A 21,691-nucleotide genomic window follows, 5' to 3' on the forward strand; every position below is an offset into this window, starting at 1 on the left:
CCCAGGTGCCAAAAAAATGCATACAAGACACATTAGCCTTTCATTCTTGTTTTTCTCTAACTCTCAATGTTCAGCGTGATCAAGCCCGCACTATTTCAAGATAATGTGTAAAATACAGATTGAGAAAAGAGTTTTAAACACTACTTTTAGACTGCACAAAAGAAAGTGTAGACATTTTCTGTAGAAGTGGAGAGGATTGACTGTGATAGTATTGATGACATTTTGAGATTCTACCTTATTGGACATAATCCATCTGTTATGGCACCTTCTCAGAAATAACAACAATGAATATTTGTGACACTATGTTTCAAGACACCAACTTCATTTCCATTTTCAGTTACCATATGATACACCATGTTTTAAATTTTCTCTCATTAATTTTGTAGATTTGTGGAGGACAAGGGAATATATCTTGTAATGAAAGTCAATGTGATGGAGCTCTATGCCGTGACAGGCTTGGAAATCAAAGATGCAATGCCTCAAACTGTACTGGAATTCTGACCCTGGCAAATTCTGCACACACACGAAATAATGAAACAATAAACCAGATGAATGATCTCTTAGAAAAATTGCAGAATGCAATAAGCACGGTAAATGCTTTAAAATTTCAGGTTTTTATAAAGAACTGCCTGATATTCAAGGGGAGGTGATGGTGAAGTGGTTATGTCACTGCATTAGTAATCCACAACTGCAGGCTAAAATTCTGCAGTTCTGAGTTCAAATCCCATCATGTTAAAATTGAAGTTCAGTATAAATCTGGCCAGTCTAATGTTAACCATGGAATGCAATATTTGACTGCTATTAAAAACCCATCTGGTTCACTCATGTCCTTTAGGAAAGCAAATGTACCATCCTGATCTAAGTGTGACTCATAAGATGCAGCAACATGGCTGATTCTCTAGTTATAAATGCTGGCCAAGCCAGCAATGCCAACATCCCATGAATTAATTTAAAAATAAATAGTTACCATTTCTGTAAGCATAAAGACTTTAAATGTTTGTACTCATAATGAGCCTTTCGTTTTCTCTAGATTGACTCTCTCAGAAACATGACACAGGAAACTAAGGATAAGGCAAATAAATTATCTGATAAGGTAGCTACGTCTAAAGATGAACTTGAAAAGGAAAAGCAAGAAACCAAAGCCATCATTGATAAAGTGAAAGAGTTTCTCTCAGGTACTTCATCCTTTTCCTTCCTTGTTGCAGTCTTTGCCTTTTCTTGACATTAAAACACTCAATTGTTATCACAAGCAGGAATACCTGTGGAACTGTACTCAGTAGTCAAGTAGTCAAAGGAGGGAGATAAGTGAAAATGACAGGAGAAAGGATGACAAGGAGAACCAACAAGCTGAAATTGAAGAGGAGAAAAGAATAATTGCAGAGATAATCAAGTGTTATAGAGAAGAATTTGGTTCCAGCTGCAGCATTAAAAATGTCAAACTAAGGAAGGCAAATTTTCTGCAATGAGTAAATGGTACACCCCTTCATTTGGCTGAGGAATGTTTGACTTGCTCTGCAGATTAAGTGGAGCAAGTAGGCTCTGTAATTTGTAAAAAGTTGAAAGGAAAAGGTTTATGGGCTAATTGGGCTAATTCATCTATGTTTCAATGTATTCAATGGAGGCGTGGAACATGTTACACTATTTTGTAAGTTTGCAAAGTTGCTTTGTCTATTAACTGGCAAGCCTGCTCTGTCATAATTGGTATTTCAGTCATTATATCATGGTATATCAGCCCAGCTTCATTCACTGCAGAAAATAAAAGCTTGTGTGAATTACACCAAAGTGGACCCTCTGTCAAAGTGGCCATTGATTACAAATAGTGACAGTGCAGTTTAAAGTCATAATTCTGCTTCAAATTGTTTAAGAAATGTGTCCTCCATATTTCTTTTGCAAAGCAACTTGTATTTTTGCACTTCCTCTTCCTATTCAAGCTGACGGTGTTTCTCCTGAAGATCTTGAAAAAATTGCAAATCATGTTCTTTCCATCAAGTTACCCATCAGTTGGGAAGAACTGGTGAACAAAAGCAAACAAATTCAGAACATTATTTCTGAAATTAAAGACCTTGAGAAAGAATTGGAAAATCTGAACCGGTGGTCTGAAGAAGCAAAGACACTTTTGATACGTGCAATGAAAACAGTGTATGTAGAGATTTTTTTAAACTCATTTGTTTAGTTGTTATTCTGCATTCATCAACTGACAGTTTATAGCCACTTCACTTTTTATTTAGAATATTCCTCTGCTCCAAACTGTGTACATATTCCCATAGTTGTTGAAACAGTGATATCCCAACCTTAGCTAGAGAAGAATGGGGAGGAAAGGAGTTGTATGTTTCCCTTGTTATCTCATTCAGCCCATCGTCTGCTCCACTCTTCAATGTGATCATGGCTGATTTGAACATTCTCAACCCCACTGTCCTGACTTTTCCACATAACTCCTCATTGTCCTACTGATTAAAATCTATCTCAGCCTTGAAAATACTTATTGACCCAGCCTCGCGAGCCCTTTGCAGTAAGGAATTCTACAGATAAAAATCTTCACCCGTGAATCAGAAAGCGAGAGAAATTACATGAGGGCCTGTCTGGGATTTGAACTCAGCATCTCCCACATACGACATACACCAAAGCAAAAATCATGCTCCAAGACCAACAAGACGACTACCAAGTTTTTGTGCAAAATTCTTTGTGAATGTGGTGCATAGAAAACAGAAAATATGACTTTTCAAATGGTATTTTGTTTTCCTGTTACTCATTTAGATAGATGAGTCATTCATGGAAAACTGTTATGTCTTCAAAGAGCCAGTATTGCTCAAAGATGTCAACAACAAGTTAAATAATTTGCAATATAGTCATTTTAGCAGAAACCATCTAAAGTTTTATCTTGCAGAAATGTTGTAGCTTACTAGCAGACTAAAAGTTTGGCCAAAATGATGAGGCATTTCACAACAGAGGGAAAAGCACTTAGATCAGATAGCTCTAAGGAATAGGCCTTAAGACAATAAGATAAAGGAGTAGAATTAGAGACCCAGAATTCACCTAAAATTAGTCCTTTAAGGCTGTTTACATGTGATTTCAAAGCCCCACCTGAGAAATTCCCAACTACAAGCCAAATATGGGACAAGGACTCAGTCACACCATGTAAATTGAGCAAATCCGATGAAAATTGAAATGAGCAGCTCACAAATGTTCAAGTAAGTTGTTATGGAGAAACAGATATCTTTTTAAAAGAGATTTGAACTTTCACATATTCACTGAAAGAATACTGTCAAGATTTTAAGATTTAAAATTTTTGTGTAACAAATGACAACAGAATTACTATTGACTAAACATTATTTTCGTGCAGTTAGCAACTTACACTTGAAACTACAGAAATAAACAGTTTATTTTAAATTCACATACTTCACACTCCCCAGTTCCTTTAATAAATAATTCCTAGTTGTCCCCAGCCTCAATCTGTCAGCTGATTGCTTCTTATTTTCCGAGTTGGGCAACCTACAGTCCTTCCTTTAGCCAAGTAGATGTTCCAGTTTTCTTTAAATCCTCATGAACTTGGCCTTTATCTGAGCGCAATTGCCTATCCATGCTCTGCATGGTGAACAAGAGTTAGTTTTATCTCTGCCTCAGATGTAGGTCTGGCTGCTTCGATTTTCTGCTCTGTCTGCCTCTCAGAAGGTTGCAAACTACACTTGAAAAAACTCTTGTTTGTCTGTGATAGCCATGGATTTATAAGGAAGGCTGTAAACTGAACTCAACAATGACTTCCTCCTTCCTGCTCCCCATTGCAAAAGAAAACACAGTACATAGAACATAGAACATAGAAGAATACAGCGCAGTACAGGCCCTTCGGCCCTCGATGTTGCGCCGATCAAAGCCCACCTAACCTACACTAACCCACTATCCTCCATATACCTATCCAATGCCCGCTTAAATACCCATAAAGAGGGAGAGTCCACTACTGCTACTGGCAGGGCATTCCATGAACTTACGACTCGCTGAGTGAAGAACCTACCCCTAACATCAGTCCTATATCTACCCCCCCTTAATTTAAAGGTATGCCCCCTTGTAATAGCTGACTCCATACGTGGAAAAAGGTTCTCACTGTCAACCCTATCTAACCCCCTAATCATCTTGTACACCTCTATCAAATCACCCCTAAACCTTCTTTTCTCCAATGAAAACAACCCCAAGTGCCTCAGCCTTTCCTCATAGGATCTTCCTACCATACCAGGCAACATCCTGGTAAACTTCCTCTGCACCCGTTCCAGTGCCTCCACATCCTTCCTATAGTATGGCGACCAAAACTGCACACAATATTCCAGATGCGGCCGCACCAGAGTCTTATACAACTGCAGCATGACCTCAGGACTCCGGAACTCAATTCCTCTACCAATAAAAGCCAGTACGCCATATGCCTTCTTTACTGCACTATTTACCTGGGTGGCAACTTTCAGAGATCTGTGTACATGGACACCAAGATCCCTCTGCTCTTCCACACTACCAAGTAGTCTACCATTAGCACAGTAATCCATCTTTTTATTACTCTTACCAAAGTGAATCACTTCACACTTAGCTACATTGAACTCCATTTGCCACCTTTCTGCCCAGCTCTGCAGCTTCTCTATATCCCGCTGTAACCTGCCATATCCTTCCTCACTGTCTACAACTCCTCCGACTTTCGTATCATCCGCAAACTTGCTCACCCAACCTTCTAACCCTTCCTCCAGGTCATTTATAAAAATGACAAACAGCAATGGTCCCAAAACAGATCCTTGCGGAACACCGCTAGTGACGGCACTCCAAGATGAACCTTTGCCATCAACTACTACCCTCTGTCTTCTTCCAGAGAGCCAATTCCTAATCCAAACCTCCAACTCACCCTCAATGCCATATCTCTGTATTTTCTGCAGTAGCCTACCATGGGGGACCTTATCAAACGCCTTACTAAAATCCATATATACCACATCTACCGCTTTCCCCTCATCTACCTCCTTAGTCACCTTCTCAAAGAATTCAATAAGGTTTGTGAGGCACGACCTGCCCTTCACAAAACCATGCTGACTATCCTTGATCACATCATTCTTATCCAGATGTGCATAAATCCTATCCCTTACAATTCTCTCTAAGACTTTGCCCACAACAGAAGTGAGACTCACTGGCCTATAGTTACTAGGATTATCCCTACTCCCCTTCTTGAACAAGGGAACCATGTTTGCTAGCCTCCAGTCCTCTGGCACTACTCCTGTCGACAAAGAGGACACAAAAATCAAGGCCAATGGCTCTGCAATCTCCTCCCTTGCTTCCCAGAGAATCCTAGGATAAATGCCATCAGGCCCAGGGGACTTATCTATTTTCACCCTTGCCAGAATTTCCAACACCTCTTCTCTACATATCTCAAAGCCATCCATTCTACTTATTCGTGCCTCAGTATTCATATCGACAACAATGTCCTGTTCCTGAGTGAATACTGACGAAAAGTATTCATTCAGTGCCTCCCCAATCTCTTCAGCCTCCACACGCAACTTCCCATTACTATCCTTGATTGGACCTATTCCTTCCCTAGTCATTCTTTTATTCCTAACATACCTATAGAAAGCCTTAGGGTTTTCCCTCATCCTACCAACTAAGGACCTTTCATGTCCCCTCCTTGCTGCTCTTAGCTCTCTCTTCAGGTCCTTCCGGGCTACCTTATAACTCTCAATCGCCCCTATTGAACCTTCACGCCTCATCTTTACAAAGGCCGCCCTCTTCCATTTAACAAGGGATTCCAACTCCTTATTAAACCACGGCTCCCTCACACGACCCTTTCCTCCCTGCCTGATAGGTACGTACTTATCAAGGACACTCAATAGTTGCTCCTTGAACAAGTTCCACATATCAATTACGCTCTTGCCTTGGAATCTACTTTTCCAATCCACACATCCTAAGTCATGCCTCAACGCATCATAATTTCCCTGCCCCCAGCTATAACTCTTGCCCTGTAGTACACACTTATCCCTCTCCATCACTAGACTAAAAATCACCGAATTGTGGTCACTGTCCCCAAAGTGCTCACCTACCTCTAGTTCTAATACCTGGCCTGGTTCGTTACCCAGAACCAAATCCAGTATGGCCTCACCTCTTGTTGGCTTATCTACATATTGTGTCAGGAAACTCTCCTGCACACATTGCACAAACACTGACCCATCTAACGAACTTGAGCTATAGCTTTCCCAATCAATATCAGGAAAGTTAAAGTCTCCCATAACAATCACCCTATTACTGTCACTCTTCTCCTGAATCATCTTCGCAATCCTTTCTTCAACGATTCTAGGACTATTAGGAGGCCTGTAAAAGACTCCTAACAGGGTGACCTCACCTCTCCTATTCCTAACCTCAACCCAAACTACCTCAGATGGCAAATCTTCATCCATCTTCCTTTCCACCGCTGTAATACTATCTTTGACAAGCAAAGCCACACCCCCCCCTCTTTTACCCCCACCTCTGACCCTACTAAAACATTTAAACCCTGGAACCTGCAACAGCCAATCCTGTCCCTGATCTAGCCATGTCTAGCCATAAGTAAGAATGAAAATTAATTATCATTGCTCCCAACTCCCTTTCATCATAGAAACAAATCAAGAGCTTATAGCACTGCTGTTTATAACTCAACACTTCTCTGCAAATTTAGGAGGCACACAGACCATTGTAGACTCCTAAACATCTGTCATTGTCACAAAGTATAAATCCCTTGCATCTTCCTCTCAGTGAAACAACTGGATCCCTCCTTTGACCTCCTACCATCAAACTACTCAGACTTACTGTCTGACTGACTGTAAGACAGGTCACATACCCCTCTGTTCAATCACAAAATGTACTAATCCAGTAGACCAACAGATACAATACAAAAATATAATCTTATAAACATCATAAATATGTACAGCATGGAAACAGACCCTTCGGTCCAACTTGTCCATGTCAACCAGATATCCCAACCCAATCTAGTCCCACCTGCCAGCACTTGGCCCATATCCCTCCAAACCCTTCCTCTTCATATACTCAACCTTTTACATGTTGCAATTGTACTAGCCCCCACCACTTCCTCTGGCAGCTCATTCCATATACGTACCACCCTCTGCGTGAAAAGTTGCCCCTTAGGTCTCTTTTATGTCTTTCCCTTTTCACTCTAAACCTATGCCCTCAAGTTTTGCACTCCCCCACCCCAAGAAAAAGACCTTGTCTATTTACCCTATCCATGCCTTCATGATTTTATAAACCTCTATAAGCCCCCCCCCCCCTTCTGCCTCCGCTCCAGGGAAAATAGCCCTAGCCTATTCAACCTCTCCCTATAGCTTAAATCCTCCAACCCTGGCAACATCCTTGTAAATCTTCAGAAAAGATTTACATCTTTTCGATAGGAAGGAGAGTAGAAATGCATGCAATATTCCAACAGTGGCCTAAACCAATGTCCTGTACAGCCACAACATGACCTCCCAACTCCTGTACTCAATACTCTGACCAATAAAGGAAAGCATAAGAAATGCCTTCTTCACTATCCTATCTACCTGTGACTCCACTTTCAAGGAGCTATGAACCTCCACTCCAAGGTCTGTTTGTTCAGCAACACTCCCTAGGACCTTACCATTAAGTATATAAGTCCTGCTAAGATTTGCCTTCCCAAAATGCAGACCTCACATTTATCTAAATTAAACTCCATCTACCACTTCTCAGCCCATTGGCCCATCTGATCAAGATCCCATTGTAATCTGTGGTAACCTTCTTCGCTGTCCACTACACCTCTGATTTTGGTGTCATCTGCAAACTTACTAACTGTACCTCTTATGCTCACATCCACATCATTTATACAAATGATGAAAAGTAATGGACCCAGCACCGATCTTTGTGGCACTCTACTGTTCACAGGCTTCCAGCCTGAAAAACAATCCTTCATCACCACCTTCTGTCTTCTTCCTTTGAGCTAGTTCTGTATCCGAATGGCTAGTTCTCCCTGTATTCCATGACATCTAACCTTACTAACCAGTCTCCCATGGGGGACCTTTTCAAACGCCTGACTAAAGTCCATATAGATCACATCTACCACTCTGCCCTCACCAATCCTCTTTGTTACTTCTTCAAAAAACTCAATCAAGTTTGTGTTCTTAGGAAAGTGACTGAAGAGATCCCAAATCCAGAGGAACTGCAGGAGGATCTGGACAAAATTAAAGAAGCGCAAAAAAATGTCACAGATGCAATAATGAGAATCCGTGTTAATCTAAATAATTCCGATACTGCAATTTCACAGGTAAGGAGGATGGACTTCAATTCAATTAATAAACAACAAAAGTATAGATTTTAAAGTGATGTTTGATTTCTTTATCATCATATATGTTATTGGACTTGTATTCCAAAGGCACAGGCTAATACAAAGGTTCATGACAGATGATAGAATTTAAGTTCAGTTAATAATATCTGACCACAAAACCATTACTGAATTTGGTTTAGTAATATCCTATCATACTCCGTATGAGCTCCAGGTCAACACACTATGTTCTGAAATGGTATAAGAAGCCATTGAGTTCAAAGGCAATTAGAGAAGGGAAATAAATGTTGAGTTTGTCATTGACACTCATCCCAGAGACAAAACTAAAAGTCAGGTAGGCATTAGCATGCGTTGACCCCATTGCTTAATATTAAACGTTGCAATAATTTTCAATCAAAATTTATCATTTGGAAGGATGATGACAGATGTTAGCACATGCCACTTGATTAAGATTCTGATAAAAATCTGTAATCCTCTTAGAAAGGAACATAAACTGAATCACTTTGTTTATGCATTCCTGTTTCTATTAAAATATAGGGCAGAATTTTCTTTCCCTGATGACAATGGTAATAGGTAAGCACCTAACTTTGCACTGCACATCAGTGTATTGGTACCATCCTGCCTTCAAGCCAGCCTGGAGAGACCTGGTGCAGGGACAGAACAGCTACTCACTCACAAGCACCAATTGTCAGAGGATGAATGGAACTTTCCAGTCAGCTTGTTGGCCCTCAGTAGCAGTTGGAGCATGAAAGCTGTCTGGAGGTAGCTTTTTGGGAGCAGATTAGGGCACAGAAAAATCAACGGTCAGCAGGAGAGGATGCTCTGAGGACCTGGTGCCTTCCTGGTTGTAAAGATGGTCTAACAATTGTGACCATATGCTTTTGCTTCAGTTCTGCCAAATTTGCTAAGCAAATGGGTGAGTTTTCTTTTTGTTCCCTACCTGTAAGAGCAGGCTTCTGTCCATCAGCATAGGACTTGATTTCTCAGCTTTGAGAAGCAGCCTGCAACGCTTAGTTTGTACGGGTGTGTGCTAATTGGACAATTTAGGCAAAAATCGCTATGGGCTCTTGATATATCACAGGGTCAAGTTCCCAGTTTGGTCCTGAGGTCAGTTCCTGGTCCAAAACTAAAAGTCCTGCCCATACAGTCTTGTTTCTAATTTGCTTTCCCTTTTTGAAAGACTCGTTTTACACAATGCTGTCATAGCAACAATATATTAGATTCATTTTCACTGGTGGCAGATAACTGCTTGTTTAATAACTACTAAGGAAATGGGAAAGGTTGTCAAGGGAGCACTTTGGCCAGTAAGGAAGTTAAACAGTGTTCTGTAGTTAATAATTTTTCATGTTTCTAAAAGAACTGAGTGGATTAACATAGACCTTTAAGGGATTATTTCTCAAGTCACTGAGTGCAATAATATTATAACACATTCTTTTTCAATGCATTTATAGTGTGGTTACATATAATTATTTCAATTGCCGCTCAACAATTCAGTTTTTGATTTTGATTTTTGTTTATAACTATCTTTGCTTAGGCTTTAGACATTTTGAGCATTTCGGTTACATTGGTAATGAAGTAAGGAAGATTTGCAGTTATATAATGTCCTTCAAAACCACTACACATCCCAATGCACCTTACAGTCAACAAAACACTTGCAAACTGCAGGCACTGGTGTAATGTAGGAATTGTGGCAGCCAAATTGAACACAAATGCCTATAAACAGTAAAGTGATAATGATCATTAACCTGTTTTTGTGATGTGAACTGCAGATAAAGATCAGTGTATTCATTCCTGTAGAGATTTATAATTAAGAAAATATAACATTTCCCAGTGAGCAAAACAAAGGAATCACATATCATTATCTCATATTTTGAAGATTTTTACATTAACAAAGTTAAACTGATATTGACAAAATACTGTTAGTGACTGTAGAAAAACTATTACTCTACTAAGTTGTTAACACAACCAAAAACCCTCGTGTCATAGTTATACATATTATTAGCATATATGTAGCCTTGAATTTAAAGTTTGTTACGATCCCAGCTGACGCTATTACTGTACAAGTCAGATCTCAGACTGAAATCCAGCTTGATACATCTGATTTTGTTTTTCTTTTCGAATTTATCAAAGTGGTCTCTCACTGAATGATAAGCACACAATCCTGCATATTTGGTTTTAACAATAAAATAGAAGAAAATATAAAATCGAATAGAATAAACCAAGCTATTTACATATAACACAGTTTTAAAAATTTCAAAACACACAGTAAAATACAAAATTTCATCTTTCCCAATAACATCCCTTTACGATATTCAAACACCAGAGAGTTCTCTTCTCCATGAGATCTATTGGTTTGACTTAACTGGTGCTTTCAATCCTTAGACTTAAGGGTTTGATAACCTTTCCCTTTAATATTCACAAATCTGAACTTAAACTTCAAATAACCCCTTTAGTACTCTAAACATACACTTAGGTTCTGGAACTTCAAACTTTAAAAACATTTTAGTGAGGGACCCATTTCTAACTTATCTGAACTAACTCCTTGCTCCAGGAGAACTGTGTCATACATCCACATCCAGTCAGGATGTGTATAAATTGAAGCCAATATGTTTTCAAGCTGTGGGTATTTCCCCTAGGCAAAGAAAAAATCCTGACTTTTTCAACTGAAAGCAGCCTAATGTTCTTCAATATTTACTCGGTTCATTCATAAAATTTTCCCAGTGCAAAACAATTCTCATTAACACTCCATGTATTATCTCTAGCATACTAGTTTTTGTTTAAGAGTCTCCAGAAATACTGACAAGATCGTTATTAAATCCCTTTACACACAAAATGTAAAACCCACACCCCACAAAACCCGAACTCTAAAAATAGATTATGCTAAAATATATGTAAATCACACAAAACTACATCACAAGTCGCAAATGTCTACCAGCAATTTAACAGTGGACTCTATGGCCTGAATGGCCTGCTTCCACAGTGTAAGGAATCTCTGTATCTAGCTTCCATTCTCGGTGCCATGCCAGTGTGAATCTTTCTGTGTCCTTCTAAACAAAGTCATCTTCATTCAATCTTCTGAGCATGTCTGAATGGGTTTTCAGCAGCATAGCACCTACTGGTGATTTGTTCATCTCAAATCACCACAAAAAAGCTTTATTCCTATGAGCCGAGTTCTGGCCTCACGAGTATTCCACTTCATGATTTGGAAGCAATCATTCCTTCTATCTGGAACAGTTGCACCTACTTTCAGACTTACAGCCTGGAAGAATCTCCGAGTCTGCATACAGCAGGAATGGCTGCCTTCTCCTCTCTGTTTTGCTGTGAAAGCTCACAATTGATTTTCAGTTGGGCTTGACATAGATCCCCAGCCACACATTGAGCAGAGTTTGGTATAACTTCAGGTTAAATGGATCTAAGCTAAGTGGCAAAGTTTGGACCAAGTCACAACCCCTATCTCTTGGTAGGTTTATTCAGAGGAGGCAACTTACAGATCTCTACCTCCTAACTATATATCTCAATGTTCCATATGAGCCTGTTTACATTCTTTTTGAGACCAATTGAAATAAATTAGTCCAAACTAAATCTAATGAAGTGAATTAAATCATAGCAGCCCTTCAAAGGGACATAATAACAAAAAAATCAAATGGTTCCAAGAAACTTAACAAATTTAGATTAAAACTTGGATTCTGGCAACATGATGCATGCCAGAGTCAATAGGTGTGAAGCTGAGAGGGCACAGCAGGTCAGACAGCATCCAAGGAGCAGGAAAGTCAATGTTTCAGACCACGAGTTTCAGCCTAAACATTGATTTGCCTGCTTCTCATATACTGTCTGACATGTTGTGCTTTTCCAGCTTCACATCTATTGACTCCGGCATCCAGCATCTGCGGGCTTCACTGCCTCCATGATGCACTCCAGTCCTCACTGTTCCCTATTTTGTACATATGTGATATCAGCCCTTAATCAAATACTGCCCATCAATTATAATCTTTACCAATATAGTCAACAAACCACTAAAAAATTCACACCATCCCTCATCCAAGAATGTTCTGTTTCAACTAAATTAAGACAATGGTCAAAGTCTAGGGATCATAATTTTGTCTTAAGATTGTTTACATTCACCTGGAAGAACAGATGGGGTCTCAGTTTCACTTCCAAAAAAAGCTCCTCTAATAGTCCAACCTTCTCTCAGTACTGCATTGGATTCTCATTCTTGTTTTTTGCAATCAACCCTTAGAACGAGAACCAACTCTACAAATTACTAACTCAGATGTAAGAGAGCTATCAACTGATCAATTACTGCTTCTCTCTTTAATTTCTTCCAGAACTCCATGATATATACTAGCCAGCCCAAAGTTCTTTCCAATGTGAATCCCACCATAATATCCCCTATCTATAGTCAACTTACTCAAAAGTGTATCTTCTTCCCTTATACACTTGTTTCCACACTTATTTAATACTCTTCTTTGAAAATTGAAGCAAAATGCTCATTTAGTATATGTCCTTGTTTCATTCTGCAAATGATTTACTTTTCCATATATAATGCGTTTCACCCTATTTTAAAGCATTCTATTGCTTTTTTACTTTTCGAAATCTTTCTCATTTAACTTTTATTTTCTCATTTAACTTTTATCTTACCTGCCAACATTTTTTTATACACCTTCTTAGCATTTAAAATCACTTTGTTCCTCTTCTCAGTTCTCCATATATTACTTTTTCTTGTGTTACCAGGCTAGTGTTGTAATACACCTCTTTAAATGAGGTTTTAATTTGAAGGTCCTGCAAGATTAAAACTTAGATCAATAAAAAATCATTGATTTGCAATTTTTGTCTACTTATAATATTGATATTTTCATATATTAATCGCCTCATGACAGATTAATAAGAAAATTGAGTCAATTTTTGAGACTCTAATGCAGTTAATGAACAATGTAACAAAGCTCCAAAATGAAGCTGAAGAAGTGAAAAACAAGACGGATAACAACAAGATAATGGCGCAAAAGGCAAAGGAGAAAGCGAACCGAGCAAAAGCTCACGCAGAGGAAGCTGAGCAAGTAATTATTTTAATCTTATCTCTGACAAAGTTATAATGCAATGAATGAGTCCTAAAGGGAGTGGGTGAAGCACCTAGCATTGACACATTTAGGAATAAGCTAGAAAAACATGTAAGGAAAAGTGAATAGTTAGATACATTGATAAGATTAGGTGAAATGAGGCAGAGGGTGATGTGTAGAGCATAAAAAGTGACTTGGATCAATGGCCTACTTTCCACTTAAAGCACAGATTGTACTTCCGATATCTAGCAATCTCTAATGTGATGACCTCTGTAGTTTGTCACCTGTGTTGGTCCAGCATCCACAATATGGCCAGTTTAAGAAGGCCCTCTGTTTTATTCTCAGCAGTACAATTTTGAAATTCTTGTCAGAGGTTCAAAACTTAGTTATCAGCAAAGTTTATTGCTGGAGATAAATCAATTTTACAACTTGGTATCCTGGTTAGATCCCCTCCTTCTTGTCACTCACAGAACTCCACCAGAAGGTGCTGGTATTCTGAAGTGCATCTTTGAAGTTGTCTTCCTTCAGCACTGGCACAACGTCCTCTTTGAGATATCAGAGCTGAGGCCAAGTTAGCCAGTGGGAGCAGGCACTCAGGTGACATGCTGGATGAGGGGATGGCGTGTGGTACTGTATTGCACTTGGGGCTTTCTGTCATCTGTCAAATTCTCTGCTCCATCAAAGGCCTGAGGTGTCCAGACAATGGAGCTACGACCTTCAATATGTGATATTAAGTCATATTATGTGTAGAAGCTATATTTTTATTTAATGATGTTTATTAACTTGTGTGTAAGGAACATGTCCGACAATTAGCAAATCTTAATACAAAAAACCCAATAGTACAGCATGCCAGTATGGCAGGCAGTTTGGCTGAATGGTTAAGGAGACTAGGTTTAAGTTTGTCTGGAGGTATGGGTTTGAATCGCACCAGTGTGACATTATTTCAGTGACTCTGTTTGATGAAGAAGTAACAGTTCTGATTTAACATTGTTTTTCAGTATCCTGTGGTTATCTTGTTCATCTGATGCATACAGGTCCCCTGTTCAAATCTGGGCAAAACAAGCTTGAGGACTCTTATTCCCAGGATCTGGGTTCAGTCCTACTCTGGCAGAGCTGTGTATTAACACGTCTGAAAAGGTTGATTCAAAATAAAAAAACCAATTAGCATATTATCTTTTCACAACTGGATAGTGCATTTGGCCAATGCCAGCAATGAGGAGTGATGATAATTATCAGAAAAGAAACCAAAGTTGAACTCATATGGAGGAAAAAGCAATAATGATAATTTATTACAAAGTAATAGTTAGACCAAAGTCAGATAGACCACTTTTGGGGGAAAGGCGTAAACATTTGAAACAAAGGTAAGCAGAAGAGTATAAATTAAGAACAGAACAATGAAATTGGTTTTAAGTTGCTCTCGTAATGAGCATGTTTAAGCTCAGTGGAGCCTGTTTAAGGTTCTATTGTCTTATATTTAAACCATTTTTCTCACTTAACTGTCTTTTACTTTTATCTGCTACTTGTAAATGACCCGGTTTATTTGAGGGCTTGTTTATGTTTTGATTACTGAAGGAATTTCAAAAAATGAACGAGACTTATGTAAAATTAAGCAACATCAATGTTCAAGAGATTCCACCTGATGGAAAACAGAAAGCAGAACAACTACAACAAGACGCTGCTGATTTAGCAAAAGACCTGGAAGAAAAACTACAAAGAATTACAGGTATACACTAATATAACACAGCACAGGAACAGGCCCTTTGGCCCACCCAGCTTGCACTAATTCCTGTTCCTTATTTAGTCCCGCGACTTATTCTTCAAGTGTGGTTTCTATCCCTGTGTTCACCTCGTGTTCATGTGTCTATCAAGATATACTTTAAACATTGCTAACGTGCTTGTTTCTACCATCTCCAACGTCAGTGCATTCCAGACATCCAACACCTGCACATCTCTCAGAAACTGTGCCCCTCTCACCTTGAACCTATGCCCTTTTGTAATTGACCTTTCCACCTTGGGAAAAAGCCTCTGACTACCCACCCTATCAATAGCCCTCATAATTTTGTGGACTTCTATCAGGTCGAGCCTCAGCCTCTGTCTTTCCAGTGAAAAGAATCCGAGTCTCTGCAATCTCTCCTCACAACCAAAACCCTCCAGACCAGGCTACATCCTAGTAAACCTTCTCTGCATCCTCTCCAAAGCATTCACATCCTTCTGTAGTGTGGTGACCCGAACAACACGCAATATTGAAGATGTGGCCTAACTAAAGTTTTGTACAGCTGTTAACATAACTTGCCAACTTTTATACTTGATGCCCCAGCCAATGAAGGCAGGCAGGGATCTGTGGACCTATATGCCCAGATTCCTTTGTATGTCAATACCCTGAAGGGTTCTGCTATTTTGTTGTATAATTCATACCTGAATTTGATCTTCCAAAATGCATTTGTCTGGATTAAACTCCATCTGATATTTCCCTGCCCAGATCTGCAATCTGTCTATATCCCACTGTATCTTTTGACAATCCTCCTCACTATCTGCAACTTTGCCAATTTTGCTATCATCTGCAAACTTACTAATCAGACTACCTATATTTTCCTGCAGATCAATTAGATATATTATAAATAACATCCCTGCAGAACATTGCTAGTTACTGATCTCCATTCTGATAAGCACCTTACCGCCATTATTCTCTATCTTCTATGACCAAGCCAGTTATGTATCCATCTAGCCAGCTCACCACGAATTCCATGAAACTGTACCTTCTGTACCAGCCTGCCATGCAGTATCTGGTCAAAAGCTTTACTAAAGTCCATGTAGACAACATTCTGTCCCTCATCAATCATTCTTTTCACGTCCTCAAAACACTCTATCAAATTGGTCAGACATGACCTTTCTTGCACAAACCCATGCTGCCTATCATTAACAAGTCAATTCATTTCCAAATCTGAATAAATTCTATCTCTCAGTACTTTCTCCCAACAGCTTCCCCACCACTGACATCAGGCTCACCAGCCTGATTATGTCAGTTTCCCTTCCTAATCAAAGAAACCCACTGCAATCCGCAGTGAGTGAGTAGGATTGCAGAGGAAGGCATGGGTAACTAGTTACATGGGCTGAGGTGGGTGAGAGGTGTTGAGTACGTATGATGTATGCAACAGTGAGAGCTGCAGTTCCTGAGCCTTGATGAGAGGCAAGTGCAGTGGCAGAGTAAGTGACCCTGTGAGTGTATGATAATAGTGAAAAGATTATGGGCTCTTACCATTCTGGAGCATAGAAGATCACTGACTTTCTTCCTGAATGCCATGCATCCCACTTCACCTGAGGCACAGCCCTGAAGTGTGTAGAGATTTGGATCCAGGCTGGCATGTTCCAGTGGCATGCCATTGTGAGGTTGTCTCCCCCACCTCCACCCATATCATCCATGAAGATCTCCAGCTTGCTTTCTTTGAAGTGGCTATGTCCTCCTTATTGGTTGAGTATGAGGGCTATTCTTGACTCTGACATAGAGTGCAGCTGGGTTTTAAATAAGACACCAGCAGTGTAAACCAATTATCCAGACAAGATTGCTAAACTGTGTTTTCCGGCATTCAATTATCTGAACAAAGTACTCCCCGCCCAAGGCATTCGGATAATTGAGGTTCCTCTGTAGTTACAGCTGCCCTCGTGGAGTTTTTTTTATTAACTCATGGGACATGGGTGTTACTGGCTGGGCCAGCATTTATTGCCCATTCCTAGTTGCCCTTGAGAAGGTGGTGGTGAGTTACCTCTTGAACCATTGCAGTCCACAAAGCTGTGGGTTGACCCACAATGCCATTGAGGAGGGATTTTTAGGAATTTGATCTTGTGACAGTGAAGGAACAATGATAGATTTCCAAGTCAGGATGGTGAATGGGTTGGAGGGGAACTTGCTAGGACAGACAGAGTCGTCATCTCTGGGTTGTTGCCGGTGCCACGTGACAGAGAAGCAAAGAATAGGGAGAGAGTGCAGTTGAACACGTGGCTGCAAGGATGGTGTAGGAGGGAGGGCTTCAGATATTTGGACAATTGGACTGCATTCTGGGGAAGGTGGGACCTGTATAAACAGGATGGGTTGCACCTGAACCAGAAGGGCACCAATATCCTGGGGGGTAGGTTTGCTAGCACTCTTCGGGGGGGGTTTAAACTAATTTGGCAGGGGGATGGGATCCGGACTTGTAGTCCAGCAAGTAAGCTAGCTGTGTGTCAGGATGCCCAAGACTGTAGGGAGCCTGTGGAGAAGGTAGCACTGACAGGGACTACTTGCGGACACAGAGATGGGTTCAAGTGTGTATACTTCAACGCAAGGAGTATCAGAAATAAGGTGGGTGAACTTAAGGCGTGGATCGGTACTTGGGACTACGATGTTGTGGCCATCACAGAAACATGGATAGATGAGGGACAGGAATGGCTATTGGAGGTTCCTGGTTACAGATGTTTCAGTAAGATTAGGGAGGGTGGTAAAAAAGGAGGGGGGGGTGGCATTGCTAATTAGAAATGGTATAACGGCTGCAGAAAGGAAGTTTGAGGGGGATCTGCCTCTGGAGGTAGTATGGGCTGAAGTCAGAAATAGGAAAGGTGCAGTCACCTTGTTGGGTGTTTATTATAGGCCCCCCAATAGCAGCAGAGATGTGGAGAAACAGATTGGGAAACAGATTTTGGAAAGGTGCAGAAGCCACAGGGTCGTAGTCATGGGCGACTTCAACTTCCCAAATATTGATTGGAAGCTCTTTAGATCAAGTAGATTGGATGGGGCGGTGTTTGTGCAGTGTGTCCAGGAAGCTTTTCTAACGCAGTATGTAGAGTGTCCAACCAGAGGGGAGGCCATATTGGATTTGGTACTCGGTAATGAACCGGGACAAGTGGTGGGCTTGTTAGTGGGTGAACATTTTGGTGATGGTGACCACAATTCTGTGACTTTCACCTTGGTTATGGCGAGAGATAGGTGCGCACAACAAGGAAGATTTTACAATTGGGGGAAGGGAAATTATGATGCTGTAAGACAGGATTTGAGGAGCATACGTTGGGAGCATAGGCTGTCAGGGAAGGATGTCGTGGAAATGTGGAACTTTTTCAAGGAGCAGATACGACGTGTCCTTGATATGTATGTACAGATCAGGCAGGAAAGAAATGGTCGTGTGAGGGAGCCTTGGTTGACGAGAGAGGTCTAGTAAAGAGGAAGAAGGAGGCTTACATAAGGTTGAGGAAACAGGGTTCAGACAGAGCAGTGGAGGGATACAGGATAGCCAGAAGGGACCTGAAGAAAGGGATTAGGAGAGCTAAGAGAGGGCATGAAAAATCCTTGGCGGATAGGATCAAGGATAACCCCAAGGCATTCTATGCGTATGTGAGAAACCTGAGAATGACGAGAACAAGGGTAGGTCCGATCAAGGACAGGAGTGGGAGACTGTGTATTGAGTCGGAAGAGATAGGAGAGGTCTTGAACAAGTACTTCTCTTCAGTATTTACGAACGAGAGGGACCGTATTGTTGAAGAGGAGAGTGTGAAACGGACTGATAAGCTAGAAGAGATACCTGTTAGGAAGGAAGATGTGTTGGACATTTTGAACAACTTGAGGATAGACAAGTCCCCTGGGCCTGACGGGATATATCCTAGGATTATGTGGGAAGCAAGAGAGGAAATTGCAGTACCATTGGCAATGATCTTCTCGTCTTCACTGGCAACGGGGGTGGTACCAGGGGACTGGAGAGTAGCGAATGTTGTGCCCCTGTTCAAAAAAGGGAATAGGGATAACCCCGGGAATTACAGGCCAGTTAGTCTTACTTCTGTGGTAGGCAAAGTAATGGAAAGAGTACTGAGGGATAGGATTTACGAGTATCTGGAAAGACACTGCTTGATTAGGGACAGCCAGCACGGATTTGTGAAGGGTAGGTCTTGCCTTACAAGTCTTATTGAATTCTTTGAGGAGGTGACCAAGCATGTGGATGAGGGTAGAGCAGTGGATGTAGTGTACATGGATTTTAGTAAGGCATTTGATAAGGTTCCCCATGGTAGGCTTATGCGGAAAGTCAGGAGGCATGGGATAGAGGGAAATTTGGCCAATTGGATAGAAAACTGGTTAACCGGTCGAAGGCAGAGAGTGGTGGTAGATCGTAAATATTCAGCCTGGAGCCCAGTTACAAGTGGAGTTCCGCACGGTTCAGTTCTGGGTCCTCTGCTGTTTGTAATTTTTATTAATGACTTAGATGAGGGAGTCGAAGGGTGGGTCAGTAAATTTGCAGATGATACGAAGATAGGTGGAGTTGTGGACAGTGAGGAGGGCTGTTGTCGGCTGCAGAGGGACTTAGATATGATGCAGACCTGGGCTGAGGAGTGGCAGATGGAGTTCAACCCTGCCAAGTGTGAGGTTGTCCATTTTGGAAGAACAAATAAGAATGCGGAATACAGGGTTAATGGTAGGGTTCTTAGTCAGGTGGAGGAACAGAGGGATCTTGGGGTCTATGTACATAGATCTTTGAAGGTTGCCACTCAGGTGGATAGAGTTTGTAAGAAGGCCTATGGAGTATTATCGTTCATTAGCAGAGGGATTGAATTCAAGAGTCGTGAAGTGATGTTGCAGCTGTACAGGACTTTGGTTAGGCCACAGTTGGAGTACTGTGTGCAGTTCTGGTCGCCTCACTTTAGGAAAGATGTGGAAGCTTTGGAGAGGCTGCAGAGAAGATTTACCAGGATGTTGCCTGGAATGGAGAGTAGGTCGTACGAGGATAGGTTGAGAGTTCTCGGCCTTTTCTCGTTGGAACGGCGAAGGATGAGGGGTGACTTGATAGAGGTTTATAAGATGATCAGAGGAATAGATAGAGTAGACAGTCAGAAACTTTTTCCCCAGGTACAACAGAGTGTTACAAGGGGACATAAATTTAAGGTGAAGGGTGGAAGGTATAGGGGAGATGTCAGGGGTGGGTTCTTTACCCAGAGAGTGGTGGGGGCATGGAATGCGCTGCCCATGGGAGTTGTAGAGTCAGAATCATTGGCGACCTTTAAGCGGCATTTGGATAGGTACATGGATGGGTGCTTAATCTAGGATAGAAGTTCGGCACAACATCGTGGGCCGAAGGGCCTGTTCTGTGCTGTATTGTTCTATGTTCTAATGGTGTTCTCACATATCTGCTGCCCTTGTCCTTCCAATTAGAAGTGGATGCGCATTTGGAAATTGCTGGCTAAGGATTTTGGGGAATACCCCAGTCTAAGAGCGGAAAAAGACAGAATTTACATGTTTTAAACAGTAAGACAATAAGACATAGGCCATTCAGCTCCACCATTTAATGAGATCATCTGATAATCTTAAATGCCATTTTCTTGCCTTTTCCCCATTACTCTCGATTCCTGTATTGATTAAGAATTTGTCTTTTTCAGCCTTGAATATTCTAATGATCCATTCTCTACAGCTCTCTGCAGTAAAGAAATCCAGATTCACTACCCTCTATGAAAATAAATGCATCCTCATTCATGTCTTAAATGAATAACCTCTTACTCTGAGATTATGACCTCTAGTCCTAGACTTTCCCTCAGTTGGAACTCTCCACATCTGCCCTGTCAAGCCCCTTAAAAATCGTATATGTTTTAATAAGGTGTCCTCTCATTTTTCTAAACTCCAGTGAGTACAGGCCCCTTCTATTCAACCACTCCACATATGACAATCCCTCCCAATCTAGCGAACCATCCCTGAACCACCTCCATTTCGAGAGTATCTTTCCTTAGATAATGGCCAAAACTGTTAACAGTATTCTACATATGATGTGATCAGTGCCTTGTATAGTTTTAGTACGACTTCCCTATTTTAATATTCCACTCCTTTTGAAATAAAGGGCAACATTCCATTTGCCTTCCCTATTACCCACTGAAAGTGGACTCTAGAATTTTGTCAGTCATGAACAAGGACTCCTAAATCCATGTGTTGCAGTTTTCCACAGTCTTTCTCCTTTTAAATAATATTCCACTCCTCCATATTCCATTTGCCAAGTTTTTGCCCACTCGCTTAACCTGTCTATATCTCTCTGTAGACTCTTTGTCTCATTCTCACTGTTTGCCTTCACATCTATTTTTAATTTTTAGTTAATACTAAATGTCAGAAAAATTAGACTTATCATTCTTAATGGTTTTTCAAAACAATAGTGTAATGTATGGAAATGTTTAACTAATCTTTACTGAGAGTTCGCATGACAACATAATACAGGTCCTTCTGCTATAATGTGACAGTTGTGTTCCTCTGCAGCTTTGTGCTATAGGAAATCCCACTATGCAATATCACTGTAGAAGATCGATAATAGAAAATTGCTAGAAAGTTCGCCTTATCCAAACAACATCTACAATT

General features: G+C 40.7%; 1 protein-coding gene across 3 annotated transcripts in view; it reads left to right on the plus strand.

The window, feature by feature from the left end:
• LOC140466808 (laminin subunit beta-4-like) overlaps window positions 1-21,691 on the plus strand; it is a 193,289-nt gene that overhangs the window by 169,880 nt on the left and 1,718 nt on the right. For all 3 annotated transcript variants that reach the window (XM_072562457.1, XM_072562456.1, XM_072562455.1), the window contains 6 exons: window positions 387-590; window positions 1,031-1,175; window positions 1,932-2,139; window positions 8,137-8,275; window positions 13,171-13,347; window positions 14,920-15,070. In XM_072562457.1, the coding sequence (XP_072418558.1) occupies window positions 387-590; window positions 1,031-1,175; window positions 1,932-2,139; window positions 8,137-8,275; window positions 13,171-13,347; window positions 14,920-15,070 (1,024 nt within the window). The remainder of the gene's footprint in view (window positions 1-386; window positions 591-1,030; window positions 1,176-1,931; window positions 2,140-8,136; window positions 8,276-13,170; window positions 13,348-14,919; window positions 15,071-21,691) is intronic.

This window comes from Chiloscyllium punctatum, chromosome 44, assembly GCF_047496795.1.
Source record: "Chiloscyllium punctatum isolate Juve2018m chromosome 44, sChiPun1.3, whole genome shotgun sequence".
Taxonomy (NCBI): Eukaryota; Metazoa; Chordata; class Chondrichthyes; order Orectolobiformes; family Hemiscylliidae; genus Chiloscyllium; species Chiloscyllium punctatum.